This window comes from Heloderma suspectum, chromosome 11 (genome assembly GCF_057233095.1).
Source record: "Heloderma suspectum isolate Gila_16-S chromosome 11, 16-S_ref, whole genome shotgun sequence".
Lineage (NCBI taxonomy): Eukaryota > Metazoa > Chordata > Lepidosauria > Squamata > Helodermatidae > Heloderma > Heloderma suspectum.
This window is the reverse complement of record NC_139468.1, coordinates 17,857,333-17,876,059: the sequence shown is the minus strand read 5'-3', so window position 1 is coordinate 17,876,059 and position 18,727 is coordinate 17,857,333. Positions and strand designations below refer to the sequence as shown.

Below are 18,727 nucleotides of genomic sequence, written 5' to 3'. Positions count from 1 at the left end.
ATTGCCTTAGGTAATTAAAGAATCTTAGAGGTCAGAAGTGACTGAACCACTGTTCATATACACCAATGTTGCTGTAACGGGGCTTGTAGTTTACATTATTAGGTTTATTTTAGAAGAAGCATTTTCAGGAGGAGTGGGAGAGTGGGAGGCAAAGACACTATCATATGCCTGCTCCTGGATCAGCTCAGAGTTCCCTCTTCTACTGTTTCCTTCCCCCAGATTCAAAGGAATTAAATGTTCTCCATGTGTAGGAAGGCTTTTATTAACTGTAAGGTTTTTGATGGATCTGTTGCATTTTTTGAACATTGTGAACAGCTTTGGGAGCTCTGCTCAGAAAGCAGGGTTACAAATCTAATAAATTATTATGTATTTGCCATACTGTTTAGTGCCCATCCTGGCTGGTTCTTTATAACATGTCCAGTAGAGTTTACAGGCTCTGGAAAAAGTTGCAGTGGTTTGGAGCAGTCGCTGTCAAATTGTGCCTGCCCCCAGTCATCTCAACCTGATTTTGGGGAGAAGGAAGCTCAGGAATTCTTGCTGGTTTCTACTAATGATAATTGTGATATGTAATTTTTAGGAGAGGGTCAGAGAGATCCTCTTCTAATGCTACTGTTGGATAATATACCATTCCATAGATCCTTCTCTGTGTGTAGGAGACTGCACACAACTGTGCATGAAAATCTATGCTCACTCAACAAACAGATTACGGAGGTGGGGTGGGGTGGGGTGGGGATGGGGAAGGTGGCTACCAGTTAGAGTAAGCTCAGAAGGGAAAGTTCAACTTTAAATGTTTGAGAGAGATTGGATGGGGGTGGGGGTAAACATGTGTAAGAGACAGACAGGAAATTCTGGATCAATTTTCAACAATAAATAAGCATGTGGTGTTCATGGGTAGCACACATCTTCCTAGCATGACAATAATTGCAGGTCACTGTGTTGGTCTTTTAGAAGAATTCCAAATACCACAGTAGGATAATGCCTTCATTAAGATTAACTAAAAAGGTCCCCCCAAAGTGAGCAAGCTTTCAAATTTGTCATGCTAAATAAGAAAGAGAGGGAGCTGAAAAGATGTTACTGGGCTTGGTGAAGAATGTCTTAGTCTGCCCTCTTTTAAGATTGATTTTTTAACATTTAGAATAATATCCTACTTTATAGCCCTCAAGAGGCTCTCTGAGTGGCTTACAAAAACGGCACAATGCAATCACATTTAACTGTAGTATCAGAATCAGAAATAACATGGTATTCATATGGTACCAGGATAATTCAGGCAGCATTTCCTGCTCTCACCCTTGGCCGGAGCCCTTCGGTGACCATTTACTCAGCAGCAACTCCACTGAGGTCCTCCAAGGCAAGGAAGTGGGGCGAAGAGCTGAAACTCACTTAGCCCATGATGGAGGTAGTGTTAGGCAGACTTAATTAGATTGGGCTATGTGTAAAAGCAGCCATTCTTCCAATAGGCTTTGCTGTTGTTTGGATTTCTTTCTCACCTAGCATAGGACTGTGTGCATAACTTATCCAGTCAGTTTACAAAGAGCAGAGTGGGGCTGTATCACCATCCCCAGGTCATCTTTCTCTCTGCCCTGGGGGCTGTAGGGTCACGTGCTCTTTACCTCTCATGTAAATACCCTTCTACAGTCAGCCTTAACCATAGCTAAGGCTTATCACCAGTTCAGTGCCAACCAGAAAAAGGTTGGTTTCAAAACTCTAGTTAGTAGTGAACTGAATGTGAACCATGGTTAAGTTCAGGAGTAGGGAACCAATACTTACTGCATCCCTAAAACTGAAGCCTGCAGTGAGGATAACAATGAAGTCTTGAATGTACTGAGGCATAGCATATGTTGACATGTGGATTATTGCATAGTCTCTCTGTGTATATGGTGTGCACAGTTAATTATAAATCTTAACTCTGTCAAGGGGAAAACCTCACTTAACTTTATGGGACAAAGATTTCATCCTATGTCAGAGAGCTGCTTCCCCATGTCTCACTTTGAAGCTGGTAAAGGTTGCCTGCTCTACCAGTCTTGCGAGATTTAAGCTCAGGCAAGACCAGATTTTTCTCTTGATCCTGAATGAATCCTGAGTATCCATTCAGAATTCTACGTACGTTATTCCACAGCCATCTTTTATTTTTGTGGAAAGAAATGCATCTTTACATCTGGCTACAAGATCCTTGAAGTCAAATTATAGATTAATTTGGCCTCAGTTTTTCCTCTTCATATGAATTGATCATTCCCCTTGAAGATATTATTTGGATATCTAAGGGATTATAGGATTCCCATGTGCCAATTTATAGTTCAGCTAGGTCAGTATTTGTTGCTGGGCTGCCTTGGTACTGTTCTTCATATACATTTTACACTATGCCAAGTATAGGGTCCCTGACTTCCGAAGTCAGCTTCTAATAGTTCTTAAAACAGACAGGCACTCTGAGCTCCCCCCATGTAGGGCATATACTTGAAGCCTGTGAAGGTGCATTGCACTACAATGGCAATATTCACCAGGAAATTACCAAGGGCTTGTTTGTATCTTGGAAACATTTTTGGAGTCTGGAGGTACAAGACCTTTTTTTAAAAAAAGTATTTTGAAGCAGAATTCCTCCAACATCTGCACTTGGTTATTTTCCTTCCCTATGCTCAGTCAATCATAACTGAGAATGAACTTCCCCTTTCCCCACTTCCATTGCCACTCTCTCCCTCCCCCCACTGAGAGATTCTTGTTTGTATCAGCTATTTTCCCACCCAGCCCCAATCATTTAAACCTTGCCAAGCATCTTGCCACCCCTAGCTATTTTCCCCCATATCATTCTGTTACCACCCTCCCATAGCCTGGATCACATCCCCCCAACCAGCTGTTGATTTTCTTTATGCAGGCCTGTTTCACAGTCCTTCTGTTTTAAAATGAAATTACTCTTAGTGGGACTTCCTCTTTCTGTCACCGAAGATCCAGCTGTTCTGCTTCTGGGCCAGTTTGCTTGACAGTGCTGTTATTCAGCATCTCATGCTTTTTGTCTAGGGATTTGGGGAATCCTGTGGGCCATCAAAACAGAGATGAAAATGTAGTGTCTGTTAGGCAGCATCTGTTTCAGTCAGTTCCAGCTATTTATGGAGAAGCAATGGACTTTCTCCAGCTCTCTTTTATATTTAGATTGATTAAACCAAGTGTCTAAAAGAAGAAGAAAACACTCATTCATTCTTGGGTAAAACAATGTGCATTCAATAAGCAATCATTGTGACAACTGCCATTTGCAATCTGCCAAAGACAATAAACCCCTTTATGAGGAGACTCACCCTTACTCTGCATAAATCAATGGGATTAACATCTGAAATTCCCTAGGCTGCATACATTTAGTGACAGAAAGCAAAATATTCATCCCACTATTTGAAGATTCACAGAAAACTACTGCTCAAGGGCTGATAGGGTACAGCAGCAATATTTGGTGTCTGTTGGTGATACTTTGAGGGCCATTTCATATGCTGTTTTTATATGCAAAGAAATGTTTGATATAAATATGTCTTCGTCCATCAGTACCTGAGACTATGTGTGCTCTTCAGCCTGAGAATGCAACCCATTAAACAATAAAGCCAAACAAAACAGCCAAAAACAGTGCTAATACATTTTGGGAAGTAAAAACTAACTATAAAGCAGTAACACCAGCAGAAAGCAAAACATGGAACACACAGTTAAAGTGAGCAGCAATGAAAGCAGTAATAAATTACAAGTGCTAAGAGCAGCAAACCAAAGAAGTCATGTTATCTGTAATCCATGTATGATAGCTTCCATGTTAAAGCATATGCAAAAGCCTTCTAGCGTAAGAATGTGTTGTTTTCACATGTTGGTAGAATGCTGTTCGGAAGGTGGCCAGGGTATGTCAGAGCAGGGGAGAAGAAAAGGGAGTATCAGCATTCTTCCTGCTTTTTCCTAATTTCCCCACTAGGGACTCTGTTTTGTTGTTCAGTCGTTCACTCGTGTCTGACTCTTCGTGACCCCATGGACCATAGCACGCCAGGCCTTCCTGTCCTGCGCTCTCTCCCGGAGCGTGCTCAAGTCCATATTCATTGCATCGGTGATGCTATCTAGCCATCTCATCCTCTGCCGTCCCATTCTTTTGCCTTCAGTCTTTCCCAGCATCAGGGTCTTTTCCAGAGAGTTTTCTCTTCGCATTAGGTGGCCAAAATATTTCAGCTTCAGCATCTTTCCTTCCAAGGAGCACTCAGGGTTGATTTCCTTTAGGATGGACTGATTTGACCTCCTTGCAGTCCAGGGGACTCGTAAGAGTCTTCTCCAGCACCACAGTTCGAAAGCATCAATTCTTCTGTGCTCAGCCTTCCTTATAGTCCAGCTCTCACAGCCATACGTTGCTACTGGGAAAACCATAGCTTTGATTATACGAACCTTTGTCAGCAAGGGGATGTCTCTGCTTCTTACTATGCTGTGTAGGTTTGCCATAGCTTTCCTCCCAAGGAGCAAGCGTCTTTTAATTTCATGGCTACAGTCACCGGTGATCTTGGAGCCCAAGAAAATAAAATCTGTCACTGCTTCCATTTCTTCCCCTTCTATATGCCAGGAAGTGATGGGGCCAGATGCCATGATCTTACTTTTTTTAATGTTGAGTTTCAAACCAGCTTTTGCAGTCTCCTCTTTCACCCTCAACAAGAGGCTCTTGAGATCCTCTTCGCTTTCTGCCATTAGGGTGGTATCATCCACGTATCTGAGGTTGTTGATAATTCTCCTGGCAATCTTAATTCTGACCTGTGATTCATCCAACCCAGCGTTTCTCATGATGTACTCTGCATATAAGTTAAATAAGCAGGGTGACAATATGCAGCCTTGTCGTACTCCTTTCCCAATTTTGAACCACTTGGTTGTTCCATGTCTGGTTCTTACTGTTGCTTCTTGACCCTCGTACAGGTTTCTCAGGAGACAGGTAAGGTGGTCTGGTACTCCCATCACTTTAAGAATTTGCCACAGTTTGTTGTGATCCACACAATCAAAGTCTTTAGTGTAGTCAATGAAGCAGAAATAGACGTTTTTCTGGAATTCTCTTGCTTTCTCCATGATGCAGCGAATGTTGGCGATTTGATCTCTAGTTCCTCTGCCTCTTCAGAACCCAGCCTGTACTTCCGGTAGTTCTCGGTTCGCATACTGCTGAAGCCTAGCTTGTAGGATTTTGAGCATCACCTTGCTGGCATGTGAAATAAGCGCAATTGTATGGTAGTTTGAACACTCTTTGGCATTGCCCTTCTTTGGAATTGGAATGTAAACTGACCTTTTCCAGTCTTGCGGCCACTGTTGAGTGTTCCAAATGTGTTGGCATATTGAATGCAGCACTTTAACAGCGTCATCTTTTAGGATTTTAAATAGCTCAGCTGGAATACTGTTGTCTCCACTAGCTTTGTTGTTAGTAATGCTTCCTAAGGCCCACTTGACTTCACTCTCTAGGATGTCCGGCTCAAGTTCAGTGACCGCACTATCGTGGCTATCAGGGACATTCAGATCTTTCCTGTATAGTTCTTCTGTGTATTCTTTCCACCTCTTCTTAATCTCATCCGCTTCTGTTAGGTCCCTGCCTTCTTTGTCCTTTATCATGCCCATCTTTGCACAAAACGTTCCCTTGAGATCTCCGATTTTCTTGAAGAGATCTCTAGTCTTTCCCATTCTGTTGTTTTCCTCGATTTCTTTGCATTGTTCATTTAAGAAAGCCTTCTTGTCTCTCTTTGCTATTCTCTGGAACTCTGCATTCAGTTGGATATATCTTCCCCTTTCTCCCTTGCTTTTCACTTCCCTTCTTTCCTCAGCTACTTGTAAAGCCTCATCAGACAGCCACTTGGCTTTCTTGCATTTCTTTTTCTTTGGGATGGATTGAGTTGCTGCCTCCTGAACAATGTTACGGACCTCCGTCCATAGTTCCTCAGGCACTCTGTCTATCAGGTCTAATCCCTGAAATCTATTCCTCACCTCCACTGTATATTCATAAGGGATTTGATTTAGGTCATACCTGAATGGTTTAGTGGTTTTCCCTACGTTCTTCAATTTCATAAGTCGAAATTTTGCAAGAAGCAGCTCATGATCTGAGCCACAGTCAGCTCCAGGTCTTGTTTTTACTGACTGTATGGAGCTTCTCCATCTTTGGCTGCAAAGGACATAATCAATCTGATTTCGATATTGACCATCTGGTGATGTCCATGTGTAGAGTCGCCTCTTGTGCTGTTGGAAAAGAGTGTTTGCTATGATCAGCGTGTTCTCTTGGCAAAACTCTGTGAGCCTTTGTCCTGCTTCATTTTGTACACCAAGGCCATGCCTGCCTGTTATCCCGGTGACTTCTTGACTTCCTACTTTAGCATTCCAATCCCCTATGATGAAGAGGACATCTTTTTTGGGTGTTAGTTCTAGAAGGTGTTGTAGGTCTTCATAGAACCGATCAACCTCAGCTTCTTCGGCCTCAGTGGTTGGGGCATAGACTTGAATTACTGTGATGTTGAATGGTTTGCCTTGGATTCATACTGAGATCATTCTATTGTTTTTGAGATTGTACCCCAGTACTGCTTTTCCCACCCTTTTGTTGACTATGAGTGCTACTCCGTTTCTTCTAAGGGATTCTTGCCCACAGTAGTAGATATGATGGTCACCTGAATTAAATTCGCCCTTGCCTGTCCATTTTAGTTTACTGATTCCCAAGATGTCGATGTTCAATCTTGCCATCTCATGTTTGACCACCTCCAGCTTACCTTGATCCATTGATCTTACATTCCAGGTTCCTAAACAATATTGTTCTTTACAGCATCGGATTTTCTTTTCACCACCAGACACATCCACAGCTGAGTGTTCTTTTGGCTTTGGCCCAGCCACTTCACCCTTTCTGGTGCTACTTGGAAATACCCTCTGCTCTTCCCCAGTAGTATATTGGACACCTTCCGACCTGAGGGGCTCATCTTCCAGCGTCATCTCTTTTAGCCTTGTGATACGTTCTATGGGGTTTTGTTGGCAAGAATACTGGAGTGGGTTGCCATTTCCTTCTCCAGTGGACCACATTTTGTCAGAACTCTCTGCCATGACCTGTCCATCTTGGTTGGCCCTGCGCGGCATAGCTTATGGCTTCACTGAGTTACGCAAGCCCCTTTGCCACAACAAGGCAGTGATCCATGAAGGGGAGGGACTCTGTTTAGTTCAGGCCATTTGAGCATAAAGGTGGTGAGATTTGGGTTCCAGATAATTCCTCTTTCTCTAGTTCCTTCAGATTACTTTGAAACAGGGATCTTTTGACATTCAACCGCTCGACTCACCTGTGATTTAACAATAAAGAGTGTTACTTTGAGTTGGCCCTGCAGACAGAGGGTATAATATTTCTATGTTCGGGCGGGAGAAAATACTGAAAAATGGAAGTGAAGGTACCTTAATGCTACTGTATCATGACTTAACACATTGTTTTCTGAATTTCTAAGCCATCAGGTTTGAGTGCTTGTTTTAAAACATTTTCAGTTTTACCTTTGTAAAATTCCTTCCTCATCTTAATTATTCCCTTGGAGCATCTACGCGTTACATTGATGTAATGTCATAGCATTTGACGTTCCAGCCAGTGTGCCCATCCAAAGCATTTAACTTTGATGAAGCAAGCCTTGGAATGGGTTAATGCTGGGAATGTTGACTACAGCTGTGTTTTGTGTTCTTGGGTCCATTTTTATGTTATCATTCCAAGCCTTCCAGATTGTCACAGAAGAAATATTTTTGAGGTCAGGCATGTTGTCACTTGTCAGTTCTCTCCAGTGGGGTTGCAGTTTCTATATCTATATCTATATATTTGTGGGGTGGAGAAAGAAGGGGTCAATAAACTAATTTATTTATTTATTTGCACTATTTGTATACTGCTTCATATCTAGAACTGATTTCAGAGCAGTGAGCACAAGAGATAAAACAGTAAAAGGATAAAAAGATTAAAACACCAGATTAAAGTTATGCTATTTTAAAAAAACAGAATACCTATAGAAACCATGACTGGTCAATTAAGGAATGCCTCCTGGAACAGTGTTGTTTTCAGGAGGCACTGGAAACATCACAGGGTTGGTGCCTGCCTGTCCTCCGGGGGCAGGGAATTCCAAAAAGGGGGGCCTGCGTACTGAAGGCTCTTCTCCTGGTGGACTCCAGTCGGGCCATAGGTCCATGTGGAACTACCAGGAACATGACCTCTGATGACCTCTGATGACCTCTGATGACCTCTGATGACCTCAGTGACTGGGCAGGTTGGTAAGGGAGAAGGCACTCTCTCAGGTATCCTGGTCCCAAGTTGTTTAGGGCTTTGTACACTAGTACCAAAACTTTAAACCTGGCCCGGTAGTGAATAGGCAGCCAGTGCAGTTCCCTTAGCAAAGGAGTTGCATGCTGAAAAGGGACAGCTCCCGATAACAGCTGAGCTGCTGTGTTCTGCACTAGCTTCAGCTTCTGGAGCAGCCGTAAGGGCAGCCCCACATAGAGTGCAGTGCAGTAATCCGGTCTTGAGGTTACTAGTGCCTATACCACTGTGGCCAAGATATCGCTGTCCAAGAGAGGCTGTAGTTGGCAAACCAGCTGAGGAATGGTAAAAGGCACTCCGAGCTGTCATGGCCACTTGGGCTTCCAGTGACACTGATGGATCTAGGAGTACTCTCAAACTACAGACCTGATCTTTCAGATCGAGTGCAACCCCATCCAGAACAGGCAATGAGCCTACCTCCTGGACTCGGAAACCACTCACTCACAGGGCTTCTGTCTTGCGAGGATTCAATTTCATTTTACTGGCCCTCATCCAGCCCATTACTGAGTTCAGGCACTGTTCCAGGACATGCGCAGCCTCTCCTGATTAAGATGTCACAGGGAGATAGAGCTGTGTGTCATCAGCCTACTGATGGCACTTGGCTCCAAATCCCCTAATGACTGCTCCCAGCAGCTTCATTGCATTGAGTGCCACATGTACGACTATCTATCTGCTGGATGAAAGTGGTGTGTGTGTGCTCGGTGTAATGAGCTCCTGCCTTCAGGGAACAAGTTTGTTCCCTTGAGGGCAAGGTTGCTCACCTGAGGAAGCTAAGACAGGGAGAGAGGTTGGTGGATGAGACCTTCAGGGGCCTACTAGCTGTGTCCCACTCCCAGGGTGACAGCTCCTCTGCTATCATGGAGAATGCGGGTCTCAGAGAAGGAGGGCGTCATTCTGAGGAAGAGGAAAACAATCCTTTAGAAGGGACCCAATCCTCAGAGGACAAACAAATATCCTCTTGCACCGAGGATGTGCCTCTGGGGGGAGGAGGGCTCATGGTAGTGGGAGATTCAATCATTAGACACATAGACAGCGGGGTTTGTGATGAGCGTGTAGACTGCACGGTGAATTGCCTGCCTGGTGCGAAGGTTGGAGATATCACGCACCATCTAGATAGCCTAGTAGATAGTGCTGGGGTGGAGACAGTGGTCATGGTCCATGTTGGTACCAGTGGTTAACGAGCAGTGTTAAGGGAGCTGTTAGAGAAAAGAGTGCTTCCTTCAGAAAATGGAAGCCTTGCCCAAGTGAGGAAAACAAAAGGGAGTACAGGTTTGCACAAATGCTATGCAAGCAGACAATAAGAGATGCAAAAAAGCATTTTGAAGTCCATATTGCTAACAACATCAAGGCCAACAATAAAGAATTCTTTAAATATATCAGAAGCAGAAAACCAGCTAGGGAGGCAGTTGGACCATTGGATGACAATGGAGTTAAAGGAGTACTGGAGGAGGATAAGGAGATTGCAGAGAAGCTGAATGAATTCTTTTCATCCATCTTCACTGCAGAAGATAATAGGACAGATACCTGTACCTGAACTGATGTTTTCAGGAAAGGAGTCTGAGAAACTGAGGCAAATAGTGGTGACGAAAGATGACGTTCTCAACCTTATTGATAAACTGAAAGCAAATAAATCACTGGGCCCATATGGTATCCATCCTAGAGTTCTCAAAGAATTCAAATATGAAGTTGCTGATCTTTTAACCAAAATATGCAACATGTCCCTAAGATCAGTCTCTATACCAGAGGACTGGAAGATGGCCAATGTAACACCAGTTTTCAAAAAGAGATCCAGGGGGAATCCAGGAAATTACAGGCCCGTTAGCTTAACGTCTGTTCCAGGTAAATTGGTTGAAGGCGTTATGAAAGATAAAATTATTAAGCATATAGAAGGACAAACCCTGCTGAAAAAGAATCAGCACGGCTTCCGCAAAGGTAAGTCCTGTCTCACTAACCTTTTAGAGTTCTTTGAGAGTGTCAATAAATATGTAGATGGGGTGTTCCAGTAGACGTTGTTTACTTGGACTCCCAAAAGGCTTTTGACAAAGTCCCTCACCAAAGACTCCTGAGCAAACTTAGCAGTCCTGGAATAAGAGGACAGGTCCTCTTATGGATCAGTCACTGGTTAAAGAACAGAAAGCAGGGTGTAGGAATAAATGGTAAATTCTCCCAATGGAAGTAAGTAAGTGGTGGGATCCTACAGTGATCTGTATTAGGACCAATGCTTTTCATCCTGTTCATAAATGATCTGGAATTAGGAGTGAGCAGTGAAGTGGCCAAGTTTGCAGATGACACCACATTATTTAGGGTGGTTAAAACAAAAAGGGATTATGAAGAGCTCCGAAAGGATCTCTCCAAACTGAGTGAATGGGCATCTAAATGGCAAATGCAGTTCAGTGTAAGCAAGTATAAAGTGATGCATGTTGAGGCAAAAAATTCAGAACTCACATACTCCATTCATTCCATCAGTCACCCACAGTCAACCCACAGTCACAGATAATCATTAGTGGAAATAACCAGCCCCTGGTCACATAGAGGATATCAGGCTTGCCAACCCACCAGCAAACTAATTCTCAGTCGTACAGAGCTACTACTGCAGGCTCATGCACACCATCTCTCACCTGGAGTGTTATACTCCTCTCCTCTCACCCAGAGGGAGACCAACTTCTAGCCACCACAGGTTCTCACCCTGGCAGAGAAAGCAGTTTTAACACACAAGCTCCCTAACCCTGTCTCTCACCCAGGGTGGGCAACTGCTGAAAGTAGCTGCTATTATAGGAGACCTTTGCTCTCACCCAGGGAACCTCCCCCCCCCCCACAACAGATATTAAACGGCATAAGAAGACAGAGGTAAGGAGCAGCCAAAAAAGAAAGTGGGGTGCTGCCAACTTCGTGGTATCCCAAATGGGCAGACCAAAGGGGCCCGCCACCTTTGGTATCGCTCCCTTCAGGGATGCCCCTGCCTGAGCAGCCCGCCACCACACAGCAGGGCTGCCGTTATCTCTCTCAGAGGCCTGGGGTATGTCCAATGGCCAAGAGAGAGTGTCCTGCCTTGGTGAGAAGGCTTCCCAGCAGGTGTTTCCACTCAGTACCACCAACAAAGGTTGCCGGAGGAGGGGGTGAGCAGTTCAGTTGCATAGCAAGAGGTTAAGGTAGCAGAGTTCTTAAAAGCTGCAAAAGCCAGTCCTCCCCCCCCAGTTCCAACTCCAGCATTCCTCACCAGTCACAAACAGAGTGGCCAGTCCAGTGTAAACTTCCTTTAAAGAACATATTACTGTTGCTAAATTAAAAGGTGTCTTGGTATTTTGGTCATAGATACACTGACCAGATTGTAGCTTGTAGTTCACCACACTCAACAAATGAAACTTGTAATATTTAAGAATTTATTTTGTTTAAGAACATTTGTATTTTGTTTGTCCCTGCACTGTAATTGAAGTGCTCAGGGTGGTTGATAACAGTTTACAATTACCAAAAAAAAAAGCAATACAATTAAATAATAACATGGGGCTAAGGATATCGAGCCCAAATGTTTGAGGAGTGGCCCATATTCCCCACTGAGGAGATGCCCCGTTGCTGCATCCATAATTTATCACCTTTTGATTATGTGCAAAGTTAATTATAAGCAGTCCTCCTCCTCCACAAGTTAAATCCACAGACCTTGTTTAACACGCTGATTTAGGCCATCTAGCGCTGTTGTATGCTGCTTATGTGTTACCATCTATAACTATTGCTTGGGTTTTCATTTGTTACCCATCATAGCTATTAAAAGCTTCAGAAGATGTTTGAAGCTTGGGCATCAGAGGTAGTGAGTGCCCCATTGAGAGAGGGTATGGGCCCTGTTGCTCTAAAAGGAGTAGTGATGTGTCTTTGCTAGAGAAACCTAGACTAGAGCCTTTGAACCTAGACAACTACCACTTAGTCTCTAATCTTCCCTTTCTGGGTAAGGTGTTGGAGAAGATGGTGGCTTCTTAGCTTCAAGTTGCTTGGGAGGAAATTAATTATTTATAATAGCCTTCCCCAATCTGGTTCCCTCCAGATGTGTTGGACTGCAACTCCCAGCTGGGTGACTGGAGAAGACTGATGTAGATGCATTCCAGTCTGGATTTAGATATGGCTTCAGGATGAACTCAGCCTTGGTCACCTGGTGAGGAACTTGTGCTAGGAGCTAGATAGTGGGAGTTCAATCCTCCTGGCTCTGTTGGACCTCTTAGTGATATTTTATACCATTGATCATGGTATCCTTCTCTCCAGCTTCTTTAGTCTGGGTTTGAGACACACTGCTGCTGTTATTCTGATCCTTCCTGGGTGAGCAGTATTGGAAGATAGTGCTGGGTTACTTATGTTCTACCTCATGGCCTATGGTTTGTGGGGTGCTTCCATCCTATCACCCTTTTTTTCAATTTCTATATGAAACTGCCTGGAGAAGACATTTGGAAGTTTGAACTGCAATGCCACCAATATGCAGATAATATGCAGCTTTACTTCTCTTCCATATATGAGTCCCAAGGAGGCAGTGGAACTCCTGAATAAATGTTTGGATGTATTATTGGAATGGATGAACGAGAACAAGCTGAAATTTAAGCTGAGCAAGATGGAGGTTCTTTGGTTTGGAAAACAGAGCTTTGGCTATTGGGTGGTATAAAAACCTAATCAATCTATCCATCCTAATCTGGATAGTGGTATATAACCAATCTTTGATGGATTTGCAATTCAAGATGTAAAGGCCTGGGAAACTCCCTGGAAAAACATTCCTTGAATTCTGATTTTTTAAAATTAAAATGATGAATCAAATGTTTAAGAGAACGGATTCATGTATTGCTGCTAGGTCTTGACTCCTCCAAAATAATTTCTAAAAATGACATAATGTAAGACTAGAGGTGTAAAATTTCTGGAAAGTTTGAAGGCATGGAGGAAAATGGTTTTAAAATCTTCTCTATAAGGCTCCAAGTATGCTTATTTCTTCCATTCCTTATTAATATTATTGATCTAAGGTATCTTTTATTGATAGACATTTAGGGAGCAATCCTATTGCCCCTAGGGAGTTGGGGGGGGGCATAGGATATTTTGGATTCTTGGATCTGAGGTCGGAGACAACACTCCAACCTCAGATCTAGGAATCCAGAATCGCCTCCCCCTCCCCCTCACAGCCAGGTCAGAGAAAAACATGCCAGCTGCCTCTCCGAGGTCACAAAGGGGGTGTTTCGGGGGGTGGGGTGTCTGGAGAGGCCAGCTTATGCTGTATGCTGAGGCCTCTCTAGCCTCCTTCCCTCCCACTCTGCAGTGCTCCAGTTAGGTGAAAAAGCCCAACTAGCTAAAATGCATAGCAGGAGGTGTGGCAGAGGTAGCAATTGCCTCTGCCCCTGCCTCCCCTGCACTGGATACTTGTAAGCCTCCAAGTATCAAGGGCGGATCTCATAGGATTACACCCTTAGGGATGCTCCAAGTCATGCTCAATTTCCCAACATGTGATTAGAGTCACAACATGATAACATGTCAGGAAAATGTGCAAAACTATTTGGGTTTTGTTCTATAGAGTCCTGTGTTTCTGGGATTGTTCTAGTTAGATACTGTAGCAATCAATTAACGTAGATCTAAAACCTTCATGTGAGGGAAACGCTTTAGGTTATCCCTGTACTGCCACCACATATGATGAAACAATGTGTGGGTTATCCCACCTGTTTTTTTAAACCTTGCAGGGTGCCAGGGTGACCAGTGTAGCCCCCCCCCCGACCCCTGGAGGTTTCCCACCCCTGGTTTAAAGGTATTTAAATTAAACATGTTTGGTTACCATCCCTAATAGGTAAGAGTTTTCCCCAGCAAAATAAACTCTCAATAGCTTTTCCTTTAGACCAGATTTCCCATACTCCACCCCTAACAATTCGTCATTGACAGGAACAGATACTGTCCACCAGTCCTCCTTGGCCTCCAGCTCTTCCTGCTTCATCTGGCTTCTAGCATAGTTCAGGTGTTTCAGGGAGTATTTACTGAAGCTCCCTTTGGTCAGACATAAAATAGGAATCTAAAATGTATTATAATTTTTCTCATAAAATTATGTTTGGTATATTAAGGTTAAAGGTTTAGTTTATTCAGACAATTATAAATTTTCTAATGGTTCTTGAGCAATTTAAAAGTACAATAAATAAAAAATAAAGGGCTTTATCTTAACCATTTTGAAATTTTAATGATGACTTTATGAGTAAACAAAGCATACGCAATACATTTTATGTTAAAGTAACAAAGAGACTTTAGATCTGTGAAGAATGTTAAAAAAACATAGCCAAGAGCTTCAGCTATTGGGCGGTATAGAAATGAAATAAATAAATAAATAAATAAATAAACAAATAAATAAATAAATACTACATATTTTTCTATTTCCCCCCAAATTTCTGTTTTTCTGGACACCCTGCACAAACCCATTTCTGTGTCCAGAAGCTTAAACAATTCTGGAAATTTTACATCTCTACTTGCAATCGCCCTGAAGAATTAGGTGCGCAGCTTGGGAGTGCTTCTGGACTTGTTGCTATCTGGAGAAACTCAGGTGGTGGCAGTGGACAGGAATTATTTTTATCAGCTTAGGCTGGTTTGCTAGTTGAGGTCCTCTATACAGCAGCCACACCTAGCTCCGGTTATCCACACACCAGTCATCTCCTTATGGTAAAGTGCCTTCATCAGTGGTGGCTTCGTGGCTTTAGAATGCCCTCCCAATGGAGTTGTGCCTCTCCTCCACTATTCAGTCCTTTCAACAAGTCTTAAACCTTCCTTTCTTCCTTCTTCTGGTATTGTCTTGTATCTTACTATTCTTTCAATATACATCACTTTGGGAGGACGTAGTCCTAAAAATGGCTTATCATTCCCTATAAATAAATAATCAAATACAGTCTTCCTCAGAGTAGTGCTTTCCAGATATTTTGGACTACAGCCAGCATGGCCAGTGGTTAGGGAGTTGTAGCCTAAAACATCAGAGGGCATCCGGTTTCTAAGGCCAGTCAAATACATGCACCCTTTTGGAACCCCACAACCTGCTTTTCATATGATAGCTGTGCTAAGCAGAACAATAGTGGTGTGGACTGTAGTTGATGCGAGATCAGTTGCTATCTCTGCAAAAACAGCTTTAGTAAAATGTGGGTTGGCAAACCTCCTGACACTTGCCTGCATATTGTTGAATATAGCATGAGAATTGGGATACTTGCTGCTGCCCTTGGTATCTCTCTGCAGAGTTGGCAATGTTAGGCACAGGCACAATAAATGGAGCAAGACATGATTTTTGAAAAATTCAGACAGCATTGAACATTCCAGTGTGCTAGGCCTCACACAACAAAAGCTTTAAAAACGTATATCTCCAAATTGTAATGAAATATTTTAGTAGCTCTTATAGTGTGGAACACAGTTATACTTCAGATAATTGACAATATATGCAGTATGCTTTTGGTTGAGTGCCAAAATCCAGTCATGAGCCTTGTCCATTCCCAGGCATGGATTTAACCTATCCCAAGATACTAAATCAGCCATTCATTAGAAAGACAGCTTGCTGCAACAGTAAAATCCTCCTGACGCTGTGTTTACCCCATACAGTTCTGACCCATATGGGTATTAAAGTCTTTATCGACAGTCAGTAAAAATGTTAGCAATGCAAAATATTCAATTCTGGATTTTTTTTAAATGACAAGCTAAAAAATTTACTTCTTAAATTTAAGTAAATAACTGATGAAATTATAAATTTCTCTAAACACCAGAAATTGTATTCCTTTGCATCATTGCACTTAACAGTGCATTACGCGGAACTGTAGATTCAAAGTAATTAATTTTCACAGCCTACTGTCCTAACCACTGATTTTGTTTGTGGCAGAGGTACTATGAGTGCAATTTTATTTCTCAGAATAAAAAATGTTTTGCTGCCCCTCTACCTAAGATTGTAAGTTTAAACATGAGCATGGTCTGGAGTAATTCTTCAATATTTTTTAACCCTCCTTTTCCCTGTATTTATATGCAGAAACCCATATTTTAAAAGTGAGGTCTGGGGGAATGCATATCCCTGAGCACTTGGGGCACAATCCTGGGAAGACATCCCAGGACCCAAATGATTTTTTAGATCTCCTTTCCAAGTGCAGGGAGAGAGATCCGCCTTCAGAATGGGACATCTGAACTTGTAAGCCTCTTCTGTGGGGCTGTGTAAAGGTCTGCAGCCAGTGTTTTTCCCTTGAAACTCCAACATCAGAGAGGGAGAATTATAGAATCATAGAATAGTAGGGTTGGAAGGGACCTACAGGACCACTGAGTCCAACCCCCTGCTCAATGCAGGAATCCAAGTGAGAGCATCCCTGATGGATGGCTGTCCAGCCTCATCTTGAATGCCTCCAGTGTGGGAGAGCCCACTACCTCCCTAGGGAATTGGTTCCATTGTCATATTGCTCTAACAGCCAGGAAGTTTTTCCTGATGTTCAGCCAGAATCTGGCTTCCTGTAACTTGAGCCCCAAAAAGGTGTTCTGGGGATATAAGGGAGGTATTGGATTCAAAGCCGTCCTGTTCCTTTTATGTTCTCCCCCCCCCCCTAAAAAAAGTGGGAAAGCTATGCCAGTCCTGGAGCTGGCAATGTTTTATAAAAAAAATGACCATATAAGGCCAAAGGAGAAAAGCAAAAACCTGCATCTCTCCCCACCCCCAGTATAAAAAGGGGAAAAGGCTGTACCCCTAGGTTTTGCCCTGCTGGCACGAGCTAGCGGTACAGAAGAAAAGGTGGTTCTTCTACCTCAGTTTCCCTCTTACTCCCCCATAGAATTGCTCAGTTAGGTCTTTCAACACTTATCTCCTCTTATTTTGACAGGCATTTGGGAATGCAAAGACCGCACACAATAACAACTCAAGTCGCTTTGGCAAGTTTATCCAAGTGAATTATCAGGAGACTGGCACTGTGCGTGGGTAAGTGGCAATAAGCGCTTTAAGCATGGTTGGGCTGCAGCTGTTGGCATTTGGACATGCATGGTGGGAATGTTAAAACATCCCATGTAAATCTTGGCCCTAGTTACTTGTCTGGGAAAGATGTGGGCATGCCATGCAGGACAAATAATTGGCTTGATATAAGTATCTTCTGTTAAAGAAGCTTGAACTTACCACATTCTTTTCACCACAACTTTTCTTTTTAATCACAAGAGAGATACAGAAGGTAAATGTCTGAAACACACATTTTCTTTATTAATTGATATAATAAATCATTGAGCAAAGTCCATCATTCACTTAGGAATCTTTCCCTGGACTTTGTTGGGCTTTGGAGGGCACATAACTTCCACAGCTCCTTGAATCTAGGGCAAATGTTATTTTACAGTTAGCTAGAATTTTATGCAAGTAAATGACAGAGCACCAGCTGAAGAGGTTAACCTTCAAACCAGAAACCAAACTACTCGAGGATCTAGTGTAATTTAGTTTCTGATTTGTGGGTTATTTATTTTATAAATATAAATAATAATAATATTTCCACTCATTTTTTTTAATAAACTGCTTAAATCCAGTTTTTAGAAGCTGATTTTAAATAAAAGTTGCGCTCTGTATTATAATGTCCTATGTCCAGCACAAACCTTTATGACTGCCTGACCTTCTGGAGCCCTGTCAATCCGTAAGTTGGAAAATGTCAAGCCTGTTAACACTGGAAGGCTTCTAGAACAGCTCAACTCATCATGTTCCATTATTCTCCAAAATGTTTTTTTGTGACTGCAGATTTTCAGTTTTTTAATGGCTTTGCCCAGTCTGATGGATATCCTACAGTTGGAGCCATTTGGAATCTTCTAGTTACATTTAATTATCTAGTAAAAGCTTCACAGTCTTGAACAAAGCTATATAAAGGCAGGGGGCAGAGTTGCTCATTTTCTCAATTCTTCCCTTGTTGCATTTCTTTAAAAGACTTTTGCTGCTTTTCATGGTCAACAGCAGTTGTTACTTGTAAGTCCCTAGCTACCCGCCCAGTAAACAGTCATACTATCAGTTTTTATAATGTATGCTATTCTATGTTACATACCTTATAATGTGGCTGGGTAGGGAGGAGTTTGAAACACAGGCAAGATGCAAATATCCTATTTTCTTTGTTGATGGGCACACCCTGCGTTTGAGAGAGTTGTGTGCACCACTATTTGTTCTGCTGTCATATCCAGGACCATCAAATATAAACAGTTAACTCCCCCCCTTCCCCCAGCTGTATCAGTGGAGAAAGCATTAAAAAGTGAAGATGACTCCATAGATTCTTATCTGAGCTACGATGAGTAGCTGTAGTACCATAATTCTGACTCCCAAGGAAGTTAGGTGCATCAGACCTTTGTTTGGTACAGAATGCATTTAATGAGTCTTGCTACAGTGTTGCAGCTGACAGGTAAAGAAAAGCTTGTTAGAAATTTACTGCTTGAAGAAGTCTTTGTGCGTTCAAGAAACTTAGGCTTAGGAACACAGGAGCGTAGCAAGCTGCC

General features: G+C 42.7%; 1 protein-coding gene across 7 annotated transcripts in view; it reads left to right on the top strand.

The window, feature by feature from the left end:
• The window catches only part of MYO9A (myosin IXA), a 196,268-nt gene that overhangs the window by 58,683 nt on the left and 118,858 nt on the right, over nt 1–18,727 (top strand). For all 7 annotated transcript variants that reach the window (XM_084817052.1, XM_084817051.1, XM_084817050.1 and 4 more), the window contains exon 3: nt 17,101–17,195. In XM_084817052.1, the coding sequence (XP_084673178.1) occupies nt 17,101–17,195 (95 nt within the window). The remainder of the gene's footprint in view (nt 1–17,100; nt 17,196–18,727) is intronic.